The sequence below is a fragment of the Alexandromys fortis genome, unplaced genomic scaffold (assembly GCF_014885135.2).
Source record: "Alexandromys fortis isolate MF-2015 unplaced genomic scaffold, M_Fortis_MF-2015_v1.1 scaffold_174, whole genome shotgun sequence".
Lineage (NCBI taxonomy): Eukaryota > Metazoa > Chordata > Mammalia > Rodentia > Cricetidae > Alexandromys > Alexandromys fortis.
In genome coordinates this window covers 3,325,353-3,352,002 of record NW_026068063.1, presented here as the reverse complement: position 1 = coordinate 3,352,002, position 26,650 = coordinate 3,325,353, and the positions used below count along the sequence as shown (strand labels likewise).

The window sequence follows — 26,650 nt, the reverse complement described above, 5'->3', positions numbered from 1 at the left end:
AAAAAATACAGCCCCTGTTTTGGGGCATGAGATGTGTGTTTTGTTTGGGACAGGTCTCTCTATGAATCGCTGGCTAGCCTGGAGCATTGATTCACCCTCCTTTGCCTCTGTACATCCAGCCTGTAAAAATGCAGTCTTTCAAGAGGCTTAAGGAGCCACTGAAATGGCTCAGCAGGTAAAGGCTGACCCAAATCCAATCCCTGGGACCCTCACGGTCTAAGAACTGATTCCCACAAGTTTTCCTTTCACTTTCACACACATGCCATGGTACATACATATCCATATTTATATACATACTTATACACACAAACATATATACATACACACATGTACACACACAGCATGGGGTCCATTTTGTATTGATAATTCTCCTGGGCAGGCCTGCCCTGGAGAGTTGATGCACCCAGTGGCGCTCCATTGGAGAACTGATTTGCTCTTTCCCAGCAGGCACCAACTGCGAAGACCTTTTTAGCTTGGTGAACTTGAGCAGGTCCGTGCATGCGGTCATGGTCTGTCATGTGTGCATCAGCCCTATTATGCCTGGAAGATGGCTCCCGTGGAGTCACCCACCACCCCTGGCTCTTACAATCTTTCTGCAGCTCTTCCCTATTGACCCTTGACCCTGGAGGAGAGGGGTTTGATAGACATTCCATTTAGGGCTGAGTACCCCAAAATCTCTCACTCTCTCTAATTGCAAATTACATAATTGGAAAAAATCTGGGGAAAAGATAGGAAAACATGAAGAGATCATAAGCACCACAGTCAACTAGCCAAAACGTAATACCATGTAATACTCTCAGTTGGCTTGCTTTTCCAGAACTACATTGTGATTAGTAGTAGCTCTCTAAAATTTCATCATGGCTGGTTTCGTAGTTCAACCACCACACTCTACATTAATTCCTTTCTGTTAGATATTTAATTATTTCTAATTATATATGTTGCTGCAATTAACATTTTCATACATAAATTCTTGACAAAATACATAATTACTTCCTATATTCAACTGTTAGGTTAAAAGGTATACTGACTATTTTAAAGACCTTAAAATAGAGTGTCAAATTCTTTTCTAAAATAATTTGTGCTGCTGTTTTGTGGTTCTGGGGATAAATTTAGGGTTACATCCTCAGGCTCCTCCCCTCCTTAAATCAGTTTAGCATTCCACAATGCAGGACTGCCTATTTCGGTATGTTCTCACAAGTAAGAAATACCAAAAACATTAAAAACTAATTACCAACATGACAAATCAGTAGTAGTATCTTTTTCTGTGTGTTTGATTGGTTTCAATGGGACTAGGAACTGACTTTTCTGCTTCTAAGTCACATATTTCTAATTACTGAAGATGCTGGCACGTTTTAAAAATATTTTTGAGCTAGAAAGATGGCTCAGCAGTTAAAGGCTAGGCTCACAACCAAAAATAGAAATTACATATATTTTTACCACTGCTAATTTTCTATTATTTGGTTTGTCTTTTATTCCTGATTTGTAAAAATGATTTTTAATTAAGTCTGTTAACATATTTTGTAAATATTTTATTTCACTTTGCCCTCTGTTGTCATAATGTTATTCACAGCATACTTTTTGCTAAGTAGAAGGTAAGTGTTCTCGTTATTTTTAGTATCTAAACAGTGTCTTAGTTAGGTTCTTATTGCTGTGGGGAGACACCATGACCACAGGCAAATTCTTATTAAAACAACAACATTTAATTGGGTGGTTTGCTTACAATTTCAGAGTTTCAGTCCACTGTCATGGTGGCAGGGAGCATGGTGGCATGCAGGCAGATGTGGTGCTGGAGGAATAGCTGAGAGTCCTACATCTTGCAGGCAACAGGAAGTCGACTGACACACTGGACGGTATCCTGAGCATAGGAAACCTCAAAGCCCGCCTCCACAGTGACACACCTCCAACAAGACCACACTTACTCCAACAAAGCCACACCTCCTAATAGTGCCACTCACTATGAGATTATGGGAGCCAAATACATTCAAACTACCACAAACAGTCAATATCAGTTTTTATTTTTATTGTTTTCTGTTACTTTTTAAAAATTCATCCCATTACATAAACTGATGGTAACCTACATTTTCTTCTCTTTAAATTTTTACAATACATAGTAATTTTTGTCTAATGGGGTTTCTGTGTGGTGTGTGTGTGCATGTGTGTATGTGTGCGCAGGTGTGTGCATACGTATGTGTATGCTATTGCAGAGGACTTAGGTTTGATTCTTAGTATACACATGGCATCTCACAAACAACTGTTAACTCCAGTTCTATGGGATCCAGTGCCTTGTTCTGGTTCTGAGAGCACCAGACATATATGGTACACACACATACAGGCACAGACTTACAAATATACATCAAATAAAATAAATAAATCTTTTAAAAAAACTATTTTGAGCCATGCTTACTTCTAAACAAACATTAGAATCATCCCAATGGAAGGGAAAACCTCCAGCAATTATAACCAAAAAGCAAAAGGCAAACTGAAAAGAAGAACGGGGCTGGGGAGATGACTCGGTGGGCAGAGTGCTCACTGCATGAGAACGAGGACCTCAGTTCAGACCCCAGCCCCTGTGTAGAAGCTGGCCAGTGGTGTGCATCTGAAACCCCAGACAAGATGAGCAGACAGGAAGACCCTGGGGCCTGTTGGCCAGCTAGCCTAGCCAAAGGCAGCTGCAGGCTCAGTGAAGAAACTGTTTTAGAAATTAGCCAGGTATGGTGGCGGTAGTGCATGCCTTTAATCCCTGCACTCGGGAGACACAGGCAGGTGGATCTCTGTGAGTTTGAGGTCAGCGTGGTCTACAGAGTGAGTTCCAGGACAGCTAGGGCTACACAGAGAAACCCTGTCTCAGAAGCCAAAACTAAAACCAAAATTATTCTCCTTCCACAAACATTTTTAAAACTAAATTAAGCTTAAAACATTTCATTTCTCAGTTCGTATATACTGAATAGATGTCTAGACAAATGATAGTTTGCTTCTTAAAAAAAAAAACATGCCAAAAACTTGACATTGTTCCACCCACAGAAAAACTGGATCTTCCAGCTTGGCTTTGCCAGAGCACACTTCTTCACAGAAGTGTAATTAACTCAGTGCAAAACCAGGACACGGTTGTTTGTGACTGAAAAACTGTAGGACTTTACATTTTTAAAAGACCTTCATAGCCTGGATGGGCATGGGAGACAGAGGCTGGTGAATCTCTGAGTTTGAGGCCAGCCTGGTCTACATGGTGAGTTCCAGGCCAGCCAGGACTACACAGTGAGACCCTGTCTGAAATATAAGAGGATATTTATGTTCAGGGTTGTCTGCCTAATGTCAAGGAACAGAAAGGAGTTACACTGTCTGCATGTCCCAGTCTGCATGCCCTGAGCTGTGGCATCACAACTTCTGTCACCGTCCAACCCTGATGTCGCCTAGTCAAGAAGGATGCTGAAGACTACAAGATGCTGTCTGACAAACCCATCACAGGGGCAATCTGTCCAAAACACAAGTCAGTACAATCCTGACCTTTCCAGTGCCTTACTAACCCTGTGACCTGCCACCCGTTCCCCTCCCCCACCTAGTCAGTTCAATAGCATCAAGTTTTACAGAGGATTAGTTTAGGGCAAGCTCTTATTATATAGTAAGTTGGACTCAGGTTCACAGATCCACATAGCCGAATCATCAATTAACAGTGTACCAAGGGACTGAACTTTCCATAATGCAGCCCTCTTCAACTTATTGGCTTCTGACTCTACTTTTACCAGTTGCAGTCCTTCCCATAGAAACAGGGCCAGCATTATTGAGCCCATGGCAACAGACTTCTAAGGTGGCTGTTCTAAATTTATCAAGTTGACCTATATGGAAGGGCTCGTCTCTGTCAGCCTGGACTGTCCAGAGTCACAGAGGGGAGGCGTTTGCAGCAGACATTTCCCTTCCATGGGGTCATTAGCTGGGAATACCAGAAGAGGCTGGGTGTGATCAGTATCTACCTAGAAATTCTTGGCCAGCGCAGCTTTATCGTTAGCAGTGCCATATTTAAGCTGCGCGTTTAAAAACAGTATCCAAGGCATCTCTGTCGCTACATGGAAACTCCCAGTGAGATTTTATGAGCTGCTCCTCCAGATGTCATCTCAACTCGTCTCTGTTTAGTGAATAACTATCAGGGCCCATTTGGCTCAGTTTTACCTTTTTAGGTATTTTTTTTTAGCAGTCGACACTAACTGTTTATAGGGATGGCTACCTCATGCTTTTTCTTTTTTCTAAATTTCCAAAGAACAAACAAACAACAAACATGTATTCTTAAAAATATATTAAACTTCACTTTATCTTTCAGTAACCACAAAAGTCCACTGGACCTTTTCTTAACTCTAAGATGCACTGTCGACTTCACCAGCTGAGATGACAGCATCAGCAATCATTCCCCCTGACTTCACGAAGAGTCTAACAAACAAGGCAAGAGTTCCACTGACATCGTAACCCCGTGGTTGGCCACACACAGCAAAGAAAACTCAACAGAGAGTGAACATCCTGGCCTCCTCAAAACAGGAAGCACAACATCATCCACGTGCTAAAGTGAACAAGAGACTCATTCATTTATTTTTGCAGTATGACTGAAGCTAGGCCCTACACAAGTGCTCCACCACTGAATATACCCCCAGCTCGGTAACTCCTATTAAAATAAAATAAAATAAAATAAAATATTTTTCTCTCAGGCTCTTAAAATGTTATTCAGTGGCTTCTAGGTCCCTTGTTTCTATTTAGATTTTCCGCTCACATTGAGAGGACAATCTGCTTTTCTGGGCCTACCAATTCAAAGTTACTTTTACCCAGAAACACACCCAGAATGTACAACCAAACCTCCGGGCAACTTGTGATGCAGTCAAAGCAACATATCAAACAGCCGTCACAGTTACAAAGCTCAGGTCTGTTTTTTTTTTTTTTAATATTTATTTATTATGTATACAATATTCTGTCTGTGTGTATGCCCGCAGGCCAGAAGAGGGCACCAGACCTCATTACAGATGGTTGTGAGCCACCATGTGGTTGCTGGGAATTGAACTCAGGACCTTTGGAAGAGCAGGCAATACTCTTAACCTCTGAGCCATCTCTCCAGCCCCATCAGGTCTGGTTTTTAAATAACTTTTTTCCCTAAGGCCCAAATGCAGCTTTTGAGTTTTTAAACTTGAGTCAATTTCAATGCAGCCCTTTGGCTCCGAATGCCCTCCGCATGCTTCCATGTCATTACAGGTGGGAAGAGCTGGAGATGCCACAATCTGACAGGTGCTGCTCCACAGCTGAGCTGACTCAGTGTGACGGAGGGATTTACTTCGTGTGGGACTTTACACACGGAGAAACCCTAAAGTCTATTCACAGACTTAACTTTCCTCCTTTCCCACAAGACAAAGGAGCTCAAGTGTGTGGAAGCGGCGTGGTCCAAAAGCGTCACTTGAAAATATATCTGTTTCTAAACACGGGAGTAACGGCATTTCTTGTCACGTCAGCCCCACATAACCTCGAGGCCAGTGGTGCTCAACCACAAAATTACTTTTGTTGCTTCATCATAACTGTAATTTTGTTACAGCTCTGAACTGTAATATAAATATCCGATATGCAGGATATCTGATATGTGACCCCTGTGAAAAGGTCATTTGGCCCCCAAAGGGGTCATAACCCACAGGTTGAGAACCACTGCTCTAGGGCAATGCTGTATGGAACTATTGGTACCAACTAAAATTTTCCTGCAAGTTGTTTCAAAATACAGATGGCAGGCCATCTCCGTGTCTCTGGGTGTCACTTGTCACGTAAGCCATACTAAGTGTCTAGTATGTTAGTCTTATGCTCACATACCCTTCTTTGCTCCTCTTCAGCGTCAGCAAACAGTTTGCGAATATTGGCCTCTGATTCTCCCACATATTTGTTAAGGATTTCTGGCCCATTGACCACCTTGGGTTCTCTCGCATTCAGCATCTTGCCAATCTGTCGAGCCAAGAGAGTCTTACCGCAACCAGGGGGTCCATACAGCAGGATGCCTTTGACGTGTTTACAACCTAGACAGGAAAAAGAGACAGACTTAGCCAGCTCGCTGAAATCAAGGACGTCTAACGGAGGGTCTGCCTTCTTCACGCACACACACCTGCACCTCAGGACGAGACACCCATGTCACTTCTGTACATTAACAGCCGCATGCTGAGGACAGACATGAGTAATCGGTCAAGCCTCTTATATTTTCTTTGAACAGAAAATCCAAAAAGCAGCCCTAACCGCTGTAAGATTTGAAGGAGGAAGGGAAGCTGCTAGTTACTGATTTTTGGAAAACTCTTTAACTTCACTTAGAATGAACACTTTTACTCTAGAACTGTCTCTTTGACTTACTATCTAACTAGGAATTATTGCTTTTTCATTATCCTTTGTGAGCCAGAGGCAAGTCTGCCTTGCAGAAGTTCTAATGGAAAATATATCTATCACAAAACAGTGGGCTATGGGAACTACGTCCTTATCACAAGATAATGGGTCGACCAGCCAGAACAAACTTGGAGAAGCAGGAGTGTTGGGCGGGTCGGATGGGCAGAGTCCTGAGGTCTAGTTGGATGGCATCTAGTGACTAAGGCTAGACGGCTTCATCGAACAAATGGCCAGTAACAAATGTAGATGACTTTTTAGGGACAACCAGATAAAAATGAAGCTTCAAAAACAGTATTCGATTACTTGTCACTAATAAGCCAAACTCGCAAGACTGATGATCTAGACTCCTAAGTCTCTCTGGCTGATTCTCAGGGCTGTCTGCTCAGTTTCTTAAGGTGAAGATGACCTGAGATTCTCTTCACTCTCCTGGGAACACCAACCTTCACTGTGTCACTGTTCTGGTCCATGGTTTCTAATGAACAGTTTTTCTTTCTGCTACACTGAAATACACTCAGTGAGGTAATACATGATTGGACTTCAGTGCTGTTCTCATAACTACAGGTGAAAACACAGGTGTGTTCCTGTGAAAACGGCTTATCCTTTTCTGAAACGAGAGCCTTAAAAATTCTATCCTTCAGGGGAAAGGTACAATGGTACCTACCATTGACAGGAAGTAAAATAAATCACATGATACAACTAACCACTAGAAGTTTTAGGCTCTGAGGAGGGAGAGCTTTGGGGTTGACAGTGACATGATGGAGGTGGGTCTTGTATCTTATCTGTTGCTTTCATTGGTTAATAATAAAGAAACTGCCTCGGCCCTCATAGGACGGAAAATTAGGTAGGCGGAGTAGACAGAAGAGAATGCTGGGAAAAAGAAGCTTAGTGATGGAGTCGCCATGATTCTCCCGCTCCAGACAGACGCAGGTTAAGATCCTCCCTGGTAAGCCAGCTCGTGGGCTACACAGAATATTAGAAATGGGTTAGAACAATTTGTAAGAGCTAGCCAATAAGAAGCTGGAACTAGCCGGGCCAGGCAGTGTTTAATAGAATACAGCTTCCGTGTAATTATTTCGGGTATAAGCTAGCCATGTGGGCGGCCGGGTGCCGGGGATGCAGCCCTGCTGCTCTTAATGCAACAGTGACATCCATATGTAACATCTTCATGTCAAGAAAAGACACCATTAAAGATTCTCGAAAACCATGAAATTGTTACTCATGGTTAAGCTCGCAGGCGGCAAGGGAACTTACCAGAGATTCATGAAGGCTTACTGCCACAACCTTTCTCATCAGAGTAAAGCTCCACCCCAAGAACCATGGCAGCAAAATGTCTTTGTCCTCTGGCCCAGCCCTCAAGCAAGAGGTTCATACTACATTAAGGGGTAAACCTGGCTCTTCTCCTAGAAGCTGGCGCCACCAATTACAACCCACATTCAAGCCTCAAGGACAACTAGGCTTTGGAAAGTGACTCCTGATCGTCCTGTTTAAGCCAACTGAACGTCTGACTGTCACGTGCACAGACCATAGGCAGGTGGCAGAAGTGAAAGAAGCCCAGTGAGGGCTCAGTAGTTACGAACACTTGCTGCTCCTCCAGAGGATCTGGGTTCAGTTCCCTGTGTCCTCAAAGCAGCTCACAACCGTCTGTAACTCCAGCTCCAGGGGACTATGCCATCTTCAGGCATGCACATAGTGCCTCCTACATACATGCAGGCAAAACCCTCACACACATACACATAAAAATAGACAAACATGAAGAGGAGGAAGACCAAAGTTTGCTGAGGGCTTACAGAGACCTACAGAGTGCAGGCCTATTCTCATCTCGTCTTGACTTTCTCCAAGTTGGTCAACCTCCTCTTGAGGAGACCCCTTCCAGAACAGGCTCTCCGTGGCCTCTTATGCTGTCCCTAACCTGTGAGCCCTGAGTACAATATGGCCACAGAGCACAGCGAGAGCAAATTAGAGCACCGTGCTGACTGATGCAGCCCCCTCCCCCACGCTATCGGATTTCAGTGGGGCTCGTGCGGCTTCGCGTACCACTCACCATCATTTACTTGTCTCTTATCTCTCTCCTAATTCTCCTTATGAATTATTGAAATATTCAGTTCTTCTCGAGAGCTACCCCATGCCACTAATTCTCAGAGATGACCTAGATTCCCACTTTGCTTATTTAAAAAAAGAGATTATCAATCGCGACCCCCCTTCAGCTCTCTGCTTCGTCTGCAGACCTGGGCGAGCAGACACAGCCATTCTTAACCTCAACCGTGGCTCTCAAAGGAGTCTTCCTTTCTCTTCTCTGAGGTCAAATTATAGTCATTTGTTTATATACCTTCTTTCTGGGATGGAAGGGAAGATACTGTTTTATTGATCTTGAATCACAACTGACCCAGCAAAATGCATCGTCTGTAGCACACACTCAAAAAAGGGCCAAATAAGTAAATTCTTGATTCCTTTTCTTAGAAATTCAAAGAGTCTGAGGGAGAAAAGTACCATTTTAAATTATTTGAAGCCCTTAATTTATGGATCTCACTACTGAACTAATTTAAATCTGTAAAAGTAAAATGAATGAATGAAAGAATAAATAAATGAAACCTATTTGAGGTGACCAACAAACTGTACATAAATACTAGAATTGAAACTTTGCAATTCCATTTTGTATTTGGAAAATGCTTAGTTTAGTGTGGTTTGAACTAAACTAACTTGGATCTTATAAATAGTTGGCAAAATACTGCCGTGAAAGCCAAGAGGAGAGGCTGAAATACATGCCTATGAAGCGCGTTCTATGCTATCTTTGACAACAGTCAGCGCGACGTCAACAGTGCATCTTAGCGGCTTCAGGCCGTGCCAGTCCCGGGATCCTTTCTAGCATATCAAAGAAATACACACTGACAAGAAGATTTTCAAAATCCAGCTCCACAAAGGAATTGGTTATTTGAATAAGCAGTGGAAATGAGGCCTTGTTATTACTATTATTAAAGTCTGTCCTGACTTATTAAACAAGCACTGGGTCTCTAATTCCCAGTGAGTCATACAAACTGATTCCATACAACAAAAGTCTATTAAGCTCCTGGTGAGAGGCACCGAGGGAAGTGTGAGGGATAGAGACATGCAAAAAGCAGTCCCTACCTGCATGGAATTCCTGGCTTAATAGGAAAGCCCACAGCCAATAAACCATAATGTATCAGTGAAATGTATGAACTAACTATGTTTGGCATCTACCCAAGAAAGACTGATTCCACCCAGGTGATAGGAGAAAATTAGGACTGGACACAGGGACAAAGGGATACTGAACCTGGCCTGGAAGGATGAGCAGGGGTCGTGTTTGGGTGTGGACAGGAAATGATAAAGAGACTAAAGGGAGCCACAGGCACAGAGGTGTGGATATAGATGCCAGCAGTAATCTGCTATGGTCAGAGCCTTGGAGGTGCCTGGAGACTGGCAGGCTCTGAGGCCGACCTCCACACCATGCCAATGAGTTAAATTTTATGTATTTATTTATTTGAGGAGGGCACAAGCATGCCATGGTTGGAATATGGAGACCAGAGGACAACTAGAGGGAGATGGTTCTTTCCTCTTATCGTGTGGATCTGGAGATTGAACTCAAGTTACTGTGCTTGACAGCAATCACCCTTAGCCACTGAGCCTTCTCGCCAACTCAGTCCATGAGTTTTGAACTCACAGAGGATGGAAGGGTCGCTGAAGGGTAACTCAGCCTTTCTCTGCAGAGACCGAGTCACTAATTGGCTGGAATTTTGCTAGCTGAACTGTCATATCACTCCAAGGTCTCTGGGACTGGGGACCCGAAGGCCTCAGGAGGAAGCCCACTCCACTGCTGATGCCCAGCTTTCTCCTGAGCTTTTTCTGGCTCTAATTTTGGAGGCCCTCGGATCCCAGGCTGTAGAACCATCTGTTGCCACTTTTTACCCCCGCTTAATGTTGTACCTCATGATCAGTACCCTGGACCAGTAAATTAAATATAAAAGGTAAGAAATAGAAGGAAAAATCTGGTGGAAATGAAATATTCTCTCATTCGTTCTCATTCCATTCCTCTCCCACCCACTGTGTGTGTGTGTGTGTGTGTGTGTGTGTGTGTGTGTGTGTGTTGCTCTTGTTTCTTTCTTTAGGACAGGTTCTCCTACAGCTCAAGGGGGGCTTGAACTCCCAATCCTCTTGCCCAGATCTCCCATGTTGGAGAATTACAGGCATACAACTTCATGTCAGCCTTTCCTCTTTTCTTTCCCATGAACAGTCTAATGGACCCCCTAGGAAAATGCTCGCATACATCTCCACACAACTGAGGCGATTCCTAAACTCTCTAAGGTCAGCCATGGAGACTAAATGAAAGGCTCTGACGAACACGGCTCATTTAAAGCATTTGCCTAGCATGTGCGAGAATCTGGATTTGACCCGTGGCATTAGAAACAAACAAAAGCAAGGTGGCGGTGGTGCACGCCTTTCATCCCAGCACTTGAGAGGCAGAGGCAGACGGAGCTCTGTGAGTTCCAGGCCAGCCTGGTCTATACAGAGGTCTGTCTTGAAAAACAAACAAACAAAAACAAAAAAGAAAAAGTAAAAAAAGACAGGAAGGAAGGAAGGAAGGAAGGAAGGAAGGAAGGAAGGAAGGAAGGAAGGAAGGACAAACAATATAGAGGCGTCAACAAGATGGCTCAGAGGGTAAAGGCACTTGCTGCCAAGCGTGATGACATAAATTCAAGCCCCAGAACCCACACAATGGAAGGAGAGAACCAACTCCAGAAAGTTGTCCTCAGATTTCCACATGTGTGCTTTGCCATGACACATGCATACCCCACATCCATGCCACATAATATATGAGGAAGGAGGAAGGGAAGGAGGGAGGGAGGGAGGGAGGGAGGGAGGAGGGAAGAAGGAAGGAAGGAAGGAAGGAAGGAAGGAAGGAAGGAAGGAAGGAAGGAAGGAAGGAAGGAAGGGGAAAGTAAAGTAAAGAAAACCCTCTGAACATGCTACTGAACAATCTGGATAAGGAGTGGAAAGGAATGATAGGGGCTGGTGAGATGGTTCCGTGGGTAAAGGCACCTGCAACCAAGCCTCGAGGCATGATTTCTGAGTTCAATTTCTAGGACCCACATGGTGGAAGAAAAGAACTGTATTCCACAAGTTGTCCTCTGACTTGAGAGTTGTGACACAAGTACACACACACACACACAACACACACACACACACACTCAGGAAGCTCATGCTGACCTGGGCCACAGTCCTCTATCAGGGCCAGAACACTTGGGGTCAAAGCACCTTCCTTTTCTAAGCAGTTTAGGCAAGCACCAAGTTCACTTTCAAGAACTCTGTCAACACAGAGATAGGATTGAGGGAGACAACAAGGAATTGGAAAGAGGAAGCCGAGGCTATGCCTCCTGGAGTCTGCTAACTGCAGGAATCAGGAGTGTGCCAAACCATCAGAGCTAAGGGTTCTGGGCAACATAGAAAGGTTTTGGGGAAAGGCAAAACAAAGGAAACTGGAAGAAGTAGGGATGAGAGAAAGGAGCCTGAGCAGATGGATAGCCTTACAGAAGCGGGCCCAGCATGAGATTCGGATCATGGAGGACTAGCCTCTATGCCGTACATAACTGCTTAGGCAACTTAAAAAGAGTGTCAGGCAAGGTGTTGATTCTTGGTTCCATTAATACGAACTTCACCTAAGCTGACATAAGAATCTCAGGCTTTTTGTTCTAGCCACCCCTCCTTTCCTGACACGATCCAAGTCCCACAGACTGGCAACATGGGGTGAATAACAGCACTGCGTTCACTTCAAGTCAAGACATTTTACACTCGGTTCTGTTGACTAACTCTCCAGTCAAAGGTGCGAGACAAGCCAGGCTTAGTGACATACTCTCTTATCTCTAGAAGCAGGGCCAAATGGAGGGTCTCTATGAGTTCGAGGCCATCCTGGTCTACATAGCGTGTTCCAGGACAGCCAGGGCTATATGGAGAGGCCCTGTCTCAAAATAACAGGAAAAACAATTTAAGATAAACTCTTGTGCTTAGTTTCAACATTTTTTTTAATCTCCATCAAGTTTGAGGTTTTAGCCGTTGTCTCCACGTCATTTCCATGGTTTCTCTTATTCTCTGACAGAAGAGCTTATGTTTATAACATTATTTACATCTATCTGACATGCGTCTGATCTCCGTGGTGAAGAGCAATCCAGAGCCTGCACTCTACCGCTCAGCTACCCCTGTAGGCTCGGATTCTAGCTGACTACAGGAGTAAATAAAGCACGGATGTCAGTTCTGTCACTTAGCAGATGACACATACCACAGCAGACGGGGAAATTCTCTCCTGGGAGCTTCTGCGTTTTCCATGAAATAAAAATGCTAAAGATTCTAGGTTACCCATGAAGATAGAAGGTGGGAGGAAGGTAGAAAAGACCCCGTCATCTCAGCAAACAGGACAGTAAGTTGTCTGGGTGAGACACAGGAAAGAAACACTCAGGGACCACTTGAGATGTGGATCTTTAAGACTGGACACTAACTAAGGCTCCAGTGGAATCTAATTTACCGGTGTTGGGCTGGTGTGTGCGTGCATGAGTGTATACTAGAAGTAAGGGGGAGAAAACAAAATTAAAAAGGAAGATGGCAGGAAGTTCGAATCTGAAGTCGTTACTGGTGATGCAGTCTTTGGTATAATCAAAGTGAGTGAGATGGAGCAAGAGCAAAGGTTAATGGACAAAACAATATAACAGGGATGGTAAAGTTGTCAATACAGATGACTCAAACACATAGTGAGACTACACTTAGGAACGAGTGATACAGACAGCTTTGCCGGGCTCCCCTGCTTGCTCAGCTCTAGGATGGCTACCTTCATGCTCACTTTGTTATCTAAACACCAGTGACAACCGTCCTGACTTTCACTGATTCAACATGCACTAGCAATTACAAAGATACAAATAACACAATATACCAAGCAAACAGAGTGTCTTAGGCTTCTACTGCTGAAAAGACACCGTGACCATAGCAACGCTTTTTTGTTGTTGTTTTGTTTACTTGTTTTTACAGGACAGGGTTTCTCTTGTGTAGCACTAGCTGTCCTGGAACTTGCTCTGTAGACCAGGCTGGCCTCAAACTCACAGAGATTCGCCTGCCTCTGTGTCTCCAGTGCTGGGATTAAAGGCATGTGCCATCACTGCCTGGCTGTTTCCCTTTTTTGTTTTTTCATGGTAACTCTTACAAAGGAGAATGTTTCATTGGAACTGGCTTACAGTTCAGAGGTTTAGTACATTATTACCATGGTGGGAAGCATGCAGACAGACATGGTGCTGGAGAAGGAGCCTAGAGTTCTACATCTGGATCCATAGGCAGCAGGAAGAGATACTGGACCTACCTTGAGCATTTGAAACTTCAAAGCCCACACCCAGTGACATACTTCCTCCAACAAAGCCACACCTCCCAATACGCCACTCCTTGTGGGCCTTTGGGGCCATTTTCATTCAAACCACCACACAGCAAATGATCATAGGCTGCATTAAAACGGTTTAGGTGATGAGACACTGGGAGACCGTCTAGGAGGATGATGGCTGGTAACTGATTGGCATCTCAGTGGAGATCCTTTAAAATAAAGCATTTCCAGACATTTCCTACAATCTGAAGCACAAAGCTACATCTTAAGTATGCTTCTCAGTAGATATCTGTCAAAAAGACTGAGGGTATGATTTGTGTTAAGGTGCAAGAAAGGTTGAAGGTTGTTTGGACTAACAGGAAACATATCAAGTGGGGATGAACATTAAAAATTACTATGCATTGAGTTTTTTAACCAGTTCTAGTTTGGACTTCCCAAACTAGAAAATGAAGCCAAATATGCTTTAAAACAGGTAAGGACCAGTTGTGGTGGTGCATACTTGTCTTCTCAGTGCTCAGAAGGTGGAGGCAGAAGGATGGAGAATTCCGGAGCAGGTTGCTGAGATGGCTCAGGGAGTGAAGATGCTAGCCAGCAAGCTGACGACTTGAGCAGGACCCCTGGAACCCACGTGGTAGAGGGAGAGAACCAACTCTTTTGAAAGTTGTTCTGACCTACACATGTGAACTATGGTATGTGCACATGCATGCACAAATACACTCACACACAATAAATAAATATAATAACTATTTTAAAAACACACCCACAAAATGACTCCCCATGAACAAGAAAAGCAACCCTTCCAAACTGGGAAGAAATGTTGTAATTACGTTGGTTAGGGTTTTTGTTTTTCATTTTATTAGGTGAAGATCTTTTCTTTAAAAAAAAAAAAAAAAAAAAAGATGTACGCCTTTAATCCCAGGACTCAGGAAGCAGAGGAGGTGGATCTTTATGGTTTCAAGACTAGTTTGATCTATAACATGAGTTCTAGGACAGCCAAGATGACACAGTGAGACACTGCCTCAAAAACAAGCAAGCAAACAAATAAGAGACGTGACCATTGTTTATTTAGTATCAAAAGGAATGACAGAAGTAATCTCAGAATAAAGGCAGTCTTTTGTGTTAAACTCAGTTCTAGAAAAGGGAGAAATTATGTAATTATGTTATAATCTCAAAAGTAAAAGAAAAGGGGGGGGGAGAGGTTCTATAACTGAGAAAGAAACCTAATGCCTCCACACACATTTGGACATGTGCGCCATGTAAACAGACATACACAAATGCACGCACATACAGCACAGACGCTGGAATCTGCTGTCTAGATTAAATAAGTACCTGAAAGTCACTGTGATAATCAAGCCTAACACATGGAAAGCAACTGCTGATACATAGTGACATGTCTAGATATTTGCTGCTAAATAATATTAGCTCATTTTTAATCATCTGGCTATGGATGAAGAATGAAATAGAACCAGACCTTCAACTGCTACTTAAGAATTAGATCACAGGCTGGAAAGATGGCTCAGAGGTTATGAATATCAGCTGTTCTTCCAGAGGTCCTGAGTTCAATTCCCAGCAACCACATGGTGACTCACAACCATCTGTAATGAGATCTGGTGCCTCCTCTAGTGTGCTGACAGGAGCAGAGAAAAATGTATAGCTCAATAAAATAAACAAAATTTTTTTTAAAAAAACATGCAGACAGAACACTGTATACATAACAAATAAATTAAAAAAGAACTAGATCACATTAGTTGCAACCATAAAGCTTAAAATAATTGACTATTTTGCTTATGGCTCATGACTTCTGAGCATGACAAGGTGGCCATTTTGCACCTTAAAACTTTCCCTAGCACAACTACTGTCATGGAGTGCTGAGAGTTATAGTGTTTGTTGCATTGATGAAACTCAAGCTCCCAATGAACACGGCAGACATACACTATACCATAACATTTCTACACAGATGTTCCTAGCGGTTCAGTGAAGTCAGGATTTCCCACAGTGCTAGTTGTTCTTCTAGCTGGACTATCAGAATCAATTCCCTTGCTTCTCTGGACCTCAAGCAGGCCCAGCCCACTGATTTCTCAAATTCCTAAGCTCACATAGCATCAGCATGTAGCCCCTCCATAAAGGCCACGCCACCGCGATGATCAGTTCCACGGGTGTCGCGCCCTCTAGCTTTTCTCCCAGTGTCTTCGATAGGCTTCTTTTCCAAAGTTTTCTTCATCTCCCCAACTGCAACCCCTCTTAACGTCTTTACCAGTATTCGAAAGGTAATGTTGGCTTTTAAGGGGCCTAGTCTTTGCTCTGCTTGAGCTCACCTGACAGGACCTGATTCTACTGGGACCCACATGAACCATTTCTCAGTGTTTGCCCAAAAGTGTATCATTGCAGTCTAGACTAGCACAGTGCATCTTCCCCATTAGTGTGAGGGAAACCAGCAACACATTGTTTCCCCCTTCTAAATACTAGTCTGTGTGCTAAGTCAACAATCCTTCAACAACAGACAAAATCAGGGTGCACACTTAGACCCAGATGTTAGCATGCCTGTAAAAATTCTGAGGGAGCAAACTTCAAGAGATGCTAAGGTGCACATAACAGAGAGCATGAAAGGAGTTCTGGCCTAAAAGTCTACACAGAACAGGGCTTCACCACAATGACAGGCATTTCTAGTCCCACTGATGAAGATAATGCACAAAAATATTTATAGGACACCTAATAATTTCATTATTATTTCCTAAAATAGCATAATAAAAAGGACATAGCCTTAGTTCTGTAACTCAAGGAAAAAACAGTAGGGTTTGCTGTTTATAATCTTCAAAAATACGTCCAAAATGAGACCTGTCAATGTGAGTTAAATAACCATTTTTTCCCTAGATGTCACCAGAGGCCAACTGCATCAAGGAAAAACTGTCAGAAAAATCACAGGTATTTAAAGGGGGAAACTCACTGTCAGGATGTCAATAAATTAGAAATGATCTCTATCAAATTAGCATTGGGGTAGGAGTGCCTAATTCATTTCAGGGGTGGGGGCAGGATATGAATGATTAGTGATATTTAGAGGGGAATCCCAAGTGGCTTCCAGCTCAAACACAGACAACGGCGCTTGCCAAGGAGGAGTCTGTCGAGACCGGTGCAAGTCAGGGCATCGTCACAAGTCTCGCAAGCTTCTCTAAGCAGGTGTGCAAACCAGGTCTGAATGTTTAACACTAAAAAGTGCACAGACTTGTACACAGTACAGTGCCAGCTATTATTAATATTTGATCTCTCTGTTTTTATAATTTCAGCTTCTGTGTCTTTAAAAAGTATGAATTGGAAATAACAAATACAGTTCTGTTTGACTTCCTCTTTCCAGAGTACAGGGTGATTATGTTAATAGAAGGTTTACTTATTTATATTATTTATTTATTTTGATACAGGATCTATCTATGTAGACCTGGAAATCATTATGTAGACCATGCTGGCCTGGAACTCAGAGATCCACCTGTCTCTGTGTCCCAAGTGCTGGGAGTAAAGGCGTGCCTAACCACTGCCCAGCAAGATTGACTTTTGTGTGTGTTGTTATGCACACATGAGTGCAGGACTGGGGAGTGAGAAGGGGGCATTAGCTCCTGGAAGCTGGAGTTACAGGCTACTGTGCACTGCAAGCCACACTCGGGTACATGCTCTAAACACTGACCATCTCTCCGGTGCCAGCTTTTGTTTTTCTAGCTGCACAGGAAGGACTTGGAGCATGACTTTCATCAACTTCTGTTTCTAAGAGTGCTGATCAGCACGGAAGGTAGGCCACCCTCTGCACCCCTTCATCTGTGGACTCTCCAAATCCTTCAGGAGCCATTTAAGACGAAGACCACTCAAGCACCAACCCCGTTCTCTCCACAGCAGTTGTCTAGGAGGGTGTGCTGCTGCAAGCGTGCACTGAGCTCTCCTATGAGCAGATGAGAAAGACCCATGCATGCCCTGGGCACCAAGCAGCTGTGCTAGCTGTCTACCATCTGACTGGTCTATATCCAAATTAGTCAACTGAAATTCAGTATAGATCTTCTCATCAGATAGCCTAGAATGAGAGATGGGATGTGTGGAGCAACCCTTCCCAACTAATCTTTGCTGACACCCCCACCCTCTACACTCCCTCCTAGGGTGTTGCCTGGTATTTCACGAATTCTTGATGACAAAGATCATGCTCTTCTGCAGCAGGTCCTGCCTTGCTGCCACCTGGCACTGGATGCTTTCGGGTTTCAGCAGTCTGTAGTTGGCCCTTCTCTTTCCTCTGTTCCTCGGCCTTTGCTCTTGCTGCTCTGCAGGACATCCGCTCCAGCCAAAACACACCATCTGCTCGAGCAGACAACTCACGGCTTCTTTTCCTTACCCTGGAACCTCTAACTCACTCTCAGAAATCAGAAATCAGAAATCACAGCCTTAAGCCAGACATGTGTTACATGTCTGTAACCCCAGCACTCAGGAGACTAAAGATTGTTATGATTTTTAAGGCTAACCTGGGCTAAACAAGTAAGTTTAAGGCCAGCCTGGGCTACCAAAGAAATCACTTCTTAATTCACACTATGTGACTTTGGCCACATCTTTGGACTCTGTTATTCAATGCTTACTATAGCAATTGTCAAAACTTAATGTGTGCCATGGTCCCGCAGTGTTTATTTAAATGCATATTTCTAGGCATCACTCTAAGAAATGGAAATTCATGAAGTCTGAAGGGGACCTGAGGTAGGTGAACACGCAACATGTGCCCCTACACGTCTCTAAAAGCAAGCCAAGGACATGCCAATGTTGTTACAACTGATAATGTACTCAGCTGCCTGAGCATCCTGGAGCTTTTACTTCACTCCGTGTGTATGTTCTTGGCCTCCACTGAATCACAATCTGATAAGAAAACATTTCTTATCCTTTGACAACTGTAGCTGCAGAAGACAGCAAGTCGAGAGAGGTGAAATCGTCAGGAGCAGACAGAAGTCTCCTCTGCACTGTGCTACTGCGGGAGCGATAAGGATTTGTGAGAGATGACTCGTGGTTTAACTCATTGGTAAATTCAATGGGAGCGAAGACAAGATGAGGATGTCTGAAATGCGAATACAGTTCCAGCCTGCACTGAAGGACTCATGTCTCTACCAGAGGGCAGGGTCTGGTCTAAGGGATCCACACTCACAGTACTTCACTGTAACTACAAACAGACATTGAAGTTCAGAGGAGGGGATAGGATGGTAGAGGGCGAAAGCAGGCCTCCAACAGAAGATTGTAGGAACCAACCTGACTGGAAAAGGCGCCTTGGAGAAGCTACGGGTCTGAGGAGAGCTGAGGTTGGCACAATTGCTTTCTTTACTGACTTGAAGAACTTTCATGAGGAAGAAGTAGGCTTGTTCTCCTTCTGTGTGCTGGTCACAGAGACACCTTACTTAACTGGTACAATGTGGAGAACACACAGAGCTGATGGTCTCTGGTGGGGCCAGCTGGTCCTGCAGGGATCTGAAGAAAGTACTCCAGGATGGTGTCTCAGTTCGTTAGGACCAAACACCTGACACAAGCAACCAATGGAGGAAGAGCTGTCTGGGCTCACAGTGGGTGTCTGGATCAGTTACTCTCTGCCTTGTTTTTTGTTTGTTTGTTTTGCTTTGCTTTTTGGTTTTAGAAGGCAGGGTTTATCTGTGTAACAGCCCTAGCTGTCCTGGAACTAGCTCTGTAGACCAGGCTGGCCTCGAACTCACAGAGACCCACAAGCTTCTGCCTCCTGAGTGCTGGGATTAAAGGCATGTGCCACCACCGCCTGACCATCTAACTTTTTTTTTTAAAGATTTATTTATGAGTGTTGTCTACATGTGTGTATGTGCACCATTGTGTGCCTGGTGCCTGAAGAGGCCAGAAGAGGGTGTCAGACTCCCCTGGAGCTGGAGTTACAGATGGTTGTAAACTACCATATTGGTGCTAGGGACTGAAGCCTGGTATTCTGCAGGACCAGTGAGCTGTATAATCACTGGGCCATCACCCCTCTAGCTCACTACCTTATTTTTGAGACACGGTCTCTTGATGAACCTGGAACTCACTGATTCCATGGTTATACTGACTGGATGGTATGCCCCAGGGATCTGCTTGTCTCTGCCCCCTAACCCAGCATGGAGTTACAGAGGCCAAACTAGCTTTTGCACAAGTACTGGGGATCTGAACTGAAGTTCTCATGCTTGTATGGCCAACACTTGCCCAACTAAACCATCTCCCTGGCCCCCACTTTAAGCATTGTCTAATTCAGTTCAAATGGAACTGTTAGGTTTTTTGCATACTGTTTGGTCACTGAGTGGTACAGGAGGTGGAGAGAAAGGAAAAGGAAAGGTTCCATGTGTCTTTCATTAGATAAATTCAGACTATCAGTGAGGGCACTAAGTGGTGGTGTCTCGGTAAAGCACAAACAGGTCCTCAACGCTGAGACAGGGTAGTAGCATGATTGGCTCACTGCTGTCCTTTTGTTAAGTCAAGAAGGCTTATCTCTGGTAGTGACCATTACTAAGCTACCCCAGTTCTGCCCTTTCACACTGAGTAGAAGGAGAAGGGAGAGGGAAGGCAGGGAAACTCTTTGCTAGAGTCTTCACACCTACGGACACTTTCAAGTAATAACCTACTTCTATAGACATAATTTGTTTTGGTAACGTGCCTATGTTTATCAGTCTTTATTTCACAACCCCAAGCTTTAAGGTGTTTACAGATAATAATGTGTGATAAAAGTGGAACTAGTGAATTAAACAATTAGCAAATCTTTTTGTGAAAATTAAGAGAAAAGAAACATCCGGGATGTGGCACCTGCTAAACCACCTCTGAGCAGTGTTATCAATGCTCACTAGGTTGTTAGAAAGTAGAGATGCATTCATATCTACACTGTGATTAGAACCACTGACACATGGTGCCCTTCTGTTGGCTTAGAATAGGAATACAATATTAAACAACTAAATGAAAACACTGCTTATGAAAATATTATGACATAAAATATTATGCAAATCTGATACCTAAGTGTCTAAAAAATTTCCACTCCAATGTCCTGCACCTTGTTTTAAGTTAGGCATTACATGAACAGAGTATGTAGCTCTTGATCTGCCAGTGTGTATCTCCAGAGGCCTAATGGTATTTTGATTTTAAGATTTTTGTTTTGTTTTGTTTTCATGAAAGGTAATTAAATATACCTTCAATTTCATTGGTATTATATGCTTGGTTATAAAAATGCTCAAGGCTTTAGGACTTGTATATTGGTAAATATTCATGATAAATGGAAAATGAGATACATATTACATGAGCTCAGTCATGTAAAAATGTAGTATATTGTGATATATATACAAATATATATAAATAAAAGGAATATCAAAATTGCTAGTAGTTATGCAGTTTTCTAGTGCTTTGCTTCTTATGATTTTTCAGTTTTCGATGAACATACTGACCCTCAAAGTTGAAAAATACAAACATGATTTTTAAATAAGTAAATAAATAGTAAATGTATATAGGATCCAAGAAGCTAGAGATTAAAGCTACTACAAAACAGGAAGGACTATGTGAAATGTTTTAATATAGTCTTCCTTTATTTTACTTAAAAAGATAATTGATATGCAGACACATCAAAGTTGTACCTATTAAGGGATTCTGTGTAGTGTTTGGAGTGTGTATCTGTTGTGTAGTGTTTGAATCAGGCTGAACCACCAGTGTGTGTTCTCATGCAGTCACAGAGTTCCAGGACAGAGCCCTGCTCCTCCGCTCTATAGGAAATGATTTCCTCATGGAGACGTCTAGGAAGAGGCAGATTTGGAGCTTGAACACCAATCTACCTGTCAGAGTTGAACCCCCAGGGAGGCTCTGCTACTGTTGGAGCTGGGCCTCAGACTCAGTGTGCTTGAGGCACAACTTGAAAATCTGTATCTGGTGTAGGAGGTTCTTCTGTTTGTGTGTTGCTTTCATTACAGAATGCTGGGAAGAAGAGCAGAGTCAGGCAGATGCCATGAATCTCCAGCCTGAGACGGATGTAGGTTAGAATCTTGCTGGTAAGCCACAGTCACGTGGTAATACACAGATTTAATAGAAATGGGTTAATCAAGATGTGAGAGTTAGCCAATAAGAGGCTAGAGCTAATGGGCCAGGTGATTGAGGTGGATCTTGTATCTTATCTGTTGCTTTCATTGGTTAACTAATAAAGAAAACTGCTTGGCCTGATAGGACAGAAAATTAGGTAGGCGGAGTAGACAGAACAGAATGCTGGGAGAAAGAAGCCAAGTCAGGCAGTCACCATGATTCCTCTCTCGGACACAGACACAGGTTAAGATCTCCCTGGTAAGCCACCAGCTTGTGGTGTTACCCACATTATTAGAAATGGGTTAGATCAATATGTAAAAGCTAGCCCATAAGAGGCTGAAACTAATGGGCCAAGCAGTGTTTAAAAGAATACAGTTTCCGTGTAATTATTTCGGATAAAGCTAGATGTGCGGGTGGCCGGGTGCCAGGAACGTAGCCTGCTGCTTCTATTTCAACAGCCAGGCAGTAATTTAATACAATTTCTGTGTGGTTATTTCAGGGGTTAAGCTAGCGGGGCAGTGGGACATAGCCCGGCTGCTCCTTCTACAACATGTATCCTTTTAAAGCCTCACAAATTCTTATGTGCACCAGAGAAAGGGATACCATGTTACTGAATAGGCGAAGCACCAGAAGAGATGGGAGACACTTGGATAACTTCTCAAAATGAGAAAATATGGTGGGTGCTGAGCTTTGAAGATGGCATGTGCCCTCTAAAATCATGTTGAAGTGTAGCTCCCCAAATAAAAATGTTGAGAGGTGAAGGGATGTTTAAGGTCACCGAGCTGCCAGGTATGGTGGCACACATATTAATCCCAGCACTGGGTAGACAGGCTGATCTCTGTGAGTTCAAGAATAGCTGGTCTACATAGGGAGTTTCAGGACAGCTAGGGCTACATAGAGAGACCCTGTCTCAAAAAACAACAACAACAAAAAATAAACTAGTGTTACCAAATACACATTTTGGGGATGGAGATATGGCTCTTCTAGAAAACCCCAGTTTGAATCCTAGCATCCACATGGTGGGTCACAACCATCTGTGACTTCAGTTCCGAGGAATCCAATGTAGACACCAGGCATGCGTGTGGTATACAAACATACACGAAGGCAGAACACCCAAACATGTAAAATAAAACTAATTTTTAAAAAAATATTTAAATAAGCCACTAAGTAGTTAGGAAGAAGCAATGCCTCCCTCAAGGAAGTAGGCTAATAACTAGCCGCAGTGAGCAAGGTTGCTTTTGTGGGACTGATTTGTTACTCTAAGAGCTGCTACAGGGGCCGGCATTATATGTGCCCCCTCCTGCATGTGTCTGCTAGTCCCTCTGCTTTTCCCTGTGTTAGGACACAGCATGAAGCCCTGGCCAGTTGCAACTGTCTGATCTTGGACTTTCAGTTCTTATACCTTTTCCTTTGTAGGCGGACCAGTCTCAGGTATCCCATTATAGCAACAGGAAATGGAGTAAGAAGTGGGGTCTTCAGAAGAGAAAAATGGGTAGGGCACCTGCTTTCACATGCCGAGGAAGTGGGGTCACATTCAACTTGCACAGATATTTGCTGTCTCTAGTACAGTGGTTCTCAATCTGTGGGTCATGACCCCTTTGCGGGTTGCATATCTGAAATCCTGCATGTCAGAGACATTCGGATTCACAGCAGTAATGAAATTACAGCTGTAGAGTAGCAATGAAATCATTTTCTGGCTGGAGGTCAGAACATGAGGAACTGCATTAAAGGCTGCAGCGTTAGGAATTGAGAACCACTGCTCTAGCACATGATCAAGAACTGTGCTAAGCAAAGTTCCTTCGGGACACAAGATGGCCTCTGTTAGAAGCAGCTCTATAGTAAAAACCAAAGCTACAATGATAGGAAACAAGCTTTTAAAATGCTGCGAAAAGCCAAAGGCAAACGACTCTCTCTACTTAAGAGCACATCCGCGTGATAACTCTTCCAAAGACAGTCGAGCTGTGCGGATGAACACATGAGGAGTCCTCCCTAGCTGTGTGCGCGGCCTTCATACTCCACTGGAATGAGGCACTCATATGGTGGCGATTCCACCAAGTTCTGATTCCGGCTCTCCCTTCCCCTCTACAGTGATGAGGAAATCAAGACCCAAACGTAATACTCAGACTACACTAGTGCCTCAACACTGCTCAGCTTCCCTTCACATTGTTTTTAGTGTCGCTACTCCTCTTCCAGCGCACCTCCCTGGTGTCTGCTGTCATCTATGTGACATTATGACTTCAAAAAGGAAACCTAAAGTTGGCACAGTGGTATCAGCCTGTATTCTCAGCACTCAGGAAGCTGGAGCAGGAGGATTGCCAAGAGTCTGGATTACAGAGTGAGACTCTGTCTTTAAAAACCTACAGTAGGGGGCTGGAGAGATGACTCAGAGGTTAAGAGCACTGGCTGCTCTTCCAGAGGTCCTGAGTTTAATTCCCAGCAACCACATGGTGGCTCACAACCATCTGTACTGAGATCTGGCGCCCTCCTCTGGTGTGCGGGCATACATGGAGGCATATTGTTGTATACATAATAAATAAATAAATAAGTCTTTTTAAAAAAACCCTACAGTAATAATGATGATGATGATAATTAATAAACAAAAAGGAAGGCTAATTTTGCCAGCATATGCAAAACCAGGTATAATTATTAACACTCTCTGATTCGGCAAGTCCTCTTCCAGGAATTTATCTGAAAGAACTATGGTTAGAGGGCGGAGAGATGGCTCAGTGGTTAAGTGCACCAGCTGCTCTTCCAGAGGTCCTGAGTTCAATTCCCAGCACACATGGTGGCTCACAACCATCTATAATGAGGTCTGGTGCTCTCTTCTGGCCTGCAGGCATACATGCAGACAGAACATTGTATACATAATCTTAAAAAAAAAAAAAGCAAAACTGTGGTTAGGCCGGGCAGTGGTGGCACACATCTTTAATCCCAGCACTTGGGAGGCAGAGGCAGGAAGATCCCTGTGAGTCTGAAGCCAGCCTGGTCCACAAAGTGAGTTCCAGGACAGCCAGAACTGTTACAAAGAGAAATCCTGTCTTGAAAAACCAAAAGGACTATGGTCAGGCAGAAATATATAGTTCCAAGGGTGCTTGTTATAAATGGTATATAATAGTGAAAAACTCAAAAAAAATTAGAGGGGAATGGTTAAATAAATGATGGCATTAGCATTTTATAATAAAGGATGTTACCTATTTAAAAAAACAGTTAGCTTGTTATATAAGGAGAAAAATCAGTTGCAAAATGAAAAATACTGTGTGCATATAAAAATATGTAGAAGTATAATAAAACTAACGAATGAAAAAAAACTAACGAATGACACATTGAAGAATATTAACTGTTTTCACTTTTTTAAAAATAGTCTCTTTCTTTCTGGTCACCTGTGCTTTTGAAACCTGTAACGAACACATTACAAATGTCTTCAGAAACAGAGATCTAAGTGATCTATGCAAAATCAAGGGACTTTTTATGACTAGGTTAAAAATGACTAGGTTAAAAAAATTCTCCCCCAAACCTTCTGTGCCCAGCAGGGAACCTGCAGTGACTGACAGAGGCAACAACGGCTGTGAATCAGCCTAGACTCCTGGAGACTGAAGCTCGTCTCAAGAATTTCTCAATCAAGTTGTGAAATCTGAAATTTAAAGAAGAGCCAACAATAAATCAGATCATTTACATCATTTATGTGGCTGAGTCACAAAGCCCACAGGGCAGCAGACTGGGGGCCAGGTAGCCTAGGCTCTACCTGTGACTTTAGCCTAAATAAGGTACTGGGTCTCCTGGGAGCCTGGTGCTCTCCGGTGTGAAATTAAAGTGAAAAGAGGCACTTCTCAGCCCGGACTTCCATGGAACACAAAGGGTACCATCTCTGTGCCAATACATTTGCCAATTAAGGAAATGCCAGACTGGAGATCTCTGAGGTCCCCATTCCAACAGTCTAGATCTGAGTCAACCATACAGCTCCTGGTGCACTGAAACCTGTATGTACAGATACACATCCACTTTTGGGTTCTTCATGGAAAGGGAGAGGAGTATTAAATGACGCAGGATGGGTGACAACCTACCTGAGGGGGGAAAAAACCACCCACAGTGTGCCAGCAGCAATGGAAGACAGAAAGCAGGGGTTTACCAGCAAGAGGCTAACCATTGGTTAAGTCAATAGAAACACTGAATCGAAACAGCGTCTTTCGCTAAATTTCTATCTGTTCTTCCAAATCAGACTTTTCTTCAAATTCTTTCATAACTTTTCTAGAAACAGAATTATTCCAATACCAATTCAAACCAATTCAATTTTTAAAAACATTTTTTAAACAATGATTTTCTTCTTAGAAAATATAGAGAAGGGGCTAGTCTTTGAACTGCAACTATAAACTACAGTCTTTCCCCCCAAAGATGGACAGTATCCCTCTAAAGCTTTTCCCAATTATGACGCACACAAATCTTCAACAACTGAGGTCCACAGCCACTTTCTATCACGCATGGTCAGCCTGCTACAGCCAGACAAAGATGAGCTGCGGCAGAGAACCTGCGATGAATGCAGGCAGTCCTGACTATTTCTTTCTCTGAGCTCGTCACAGCCAAAACCGTTCCCTAAATAAGAACCACACAGGAAGTGATGTAATTTGGTAGCAGAAAGAGGAGTCACACATCATGTGGGGTGGCAGCATACCAATGGCGGGCCTATCCTGCCACAGCCATGCACAGACAGGCAATGACGGGCCTGTCCCGCCACAGCCATGCACAGACAGGCAAAAGGCTCTGACCTCTAAGATGTCTCTCATGGCAGAGTTCTAGACAGGTTTTTAAAACAAAGCACTTTAAAAAAAAATCAAAGAAATTATGTGCAAATTAGAATAGACACAC

At 43.4% G+C, this 26,650-nt stretch overlaps 1 protein-coding gene across 3 annotated transcripts in view; it reads right to left on the bottom strand.

Annotated features, from left to right (window-relative positions):
- Positions 1-26,650, bottom strand: part of Nsf (N-ethylmaleimide sensitive factor, vesicle fusing ATPase) — a 594,435-nt gene that overhangs the window by 53,734 nt on the left and 514,051 nt on the right. For all 3 annotated transcript variants that reach the window (XM_050120418.1, XM_050120417.1, XM_050120419.1), the window contains exon 9: positions 5,824-6,023. In XM_050120418.1, coding sequence (XP_049976375.1) covers positions 5,824-6,023 — 200 coding nt within the window. The remainder of the gene's footprint in view (positions 1-5,823; positions 6,024-26,650) is intronic.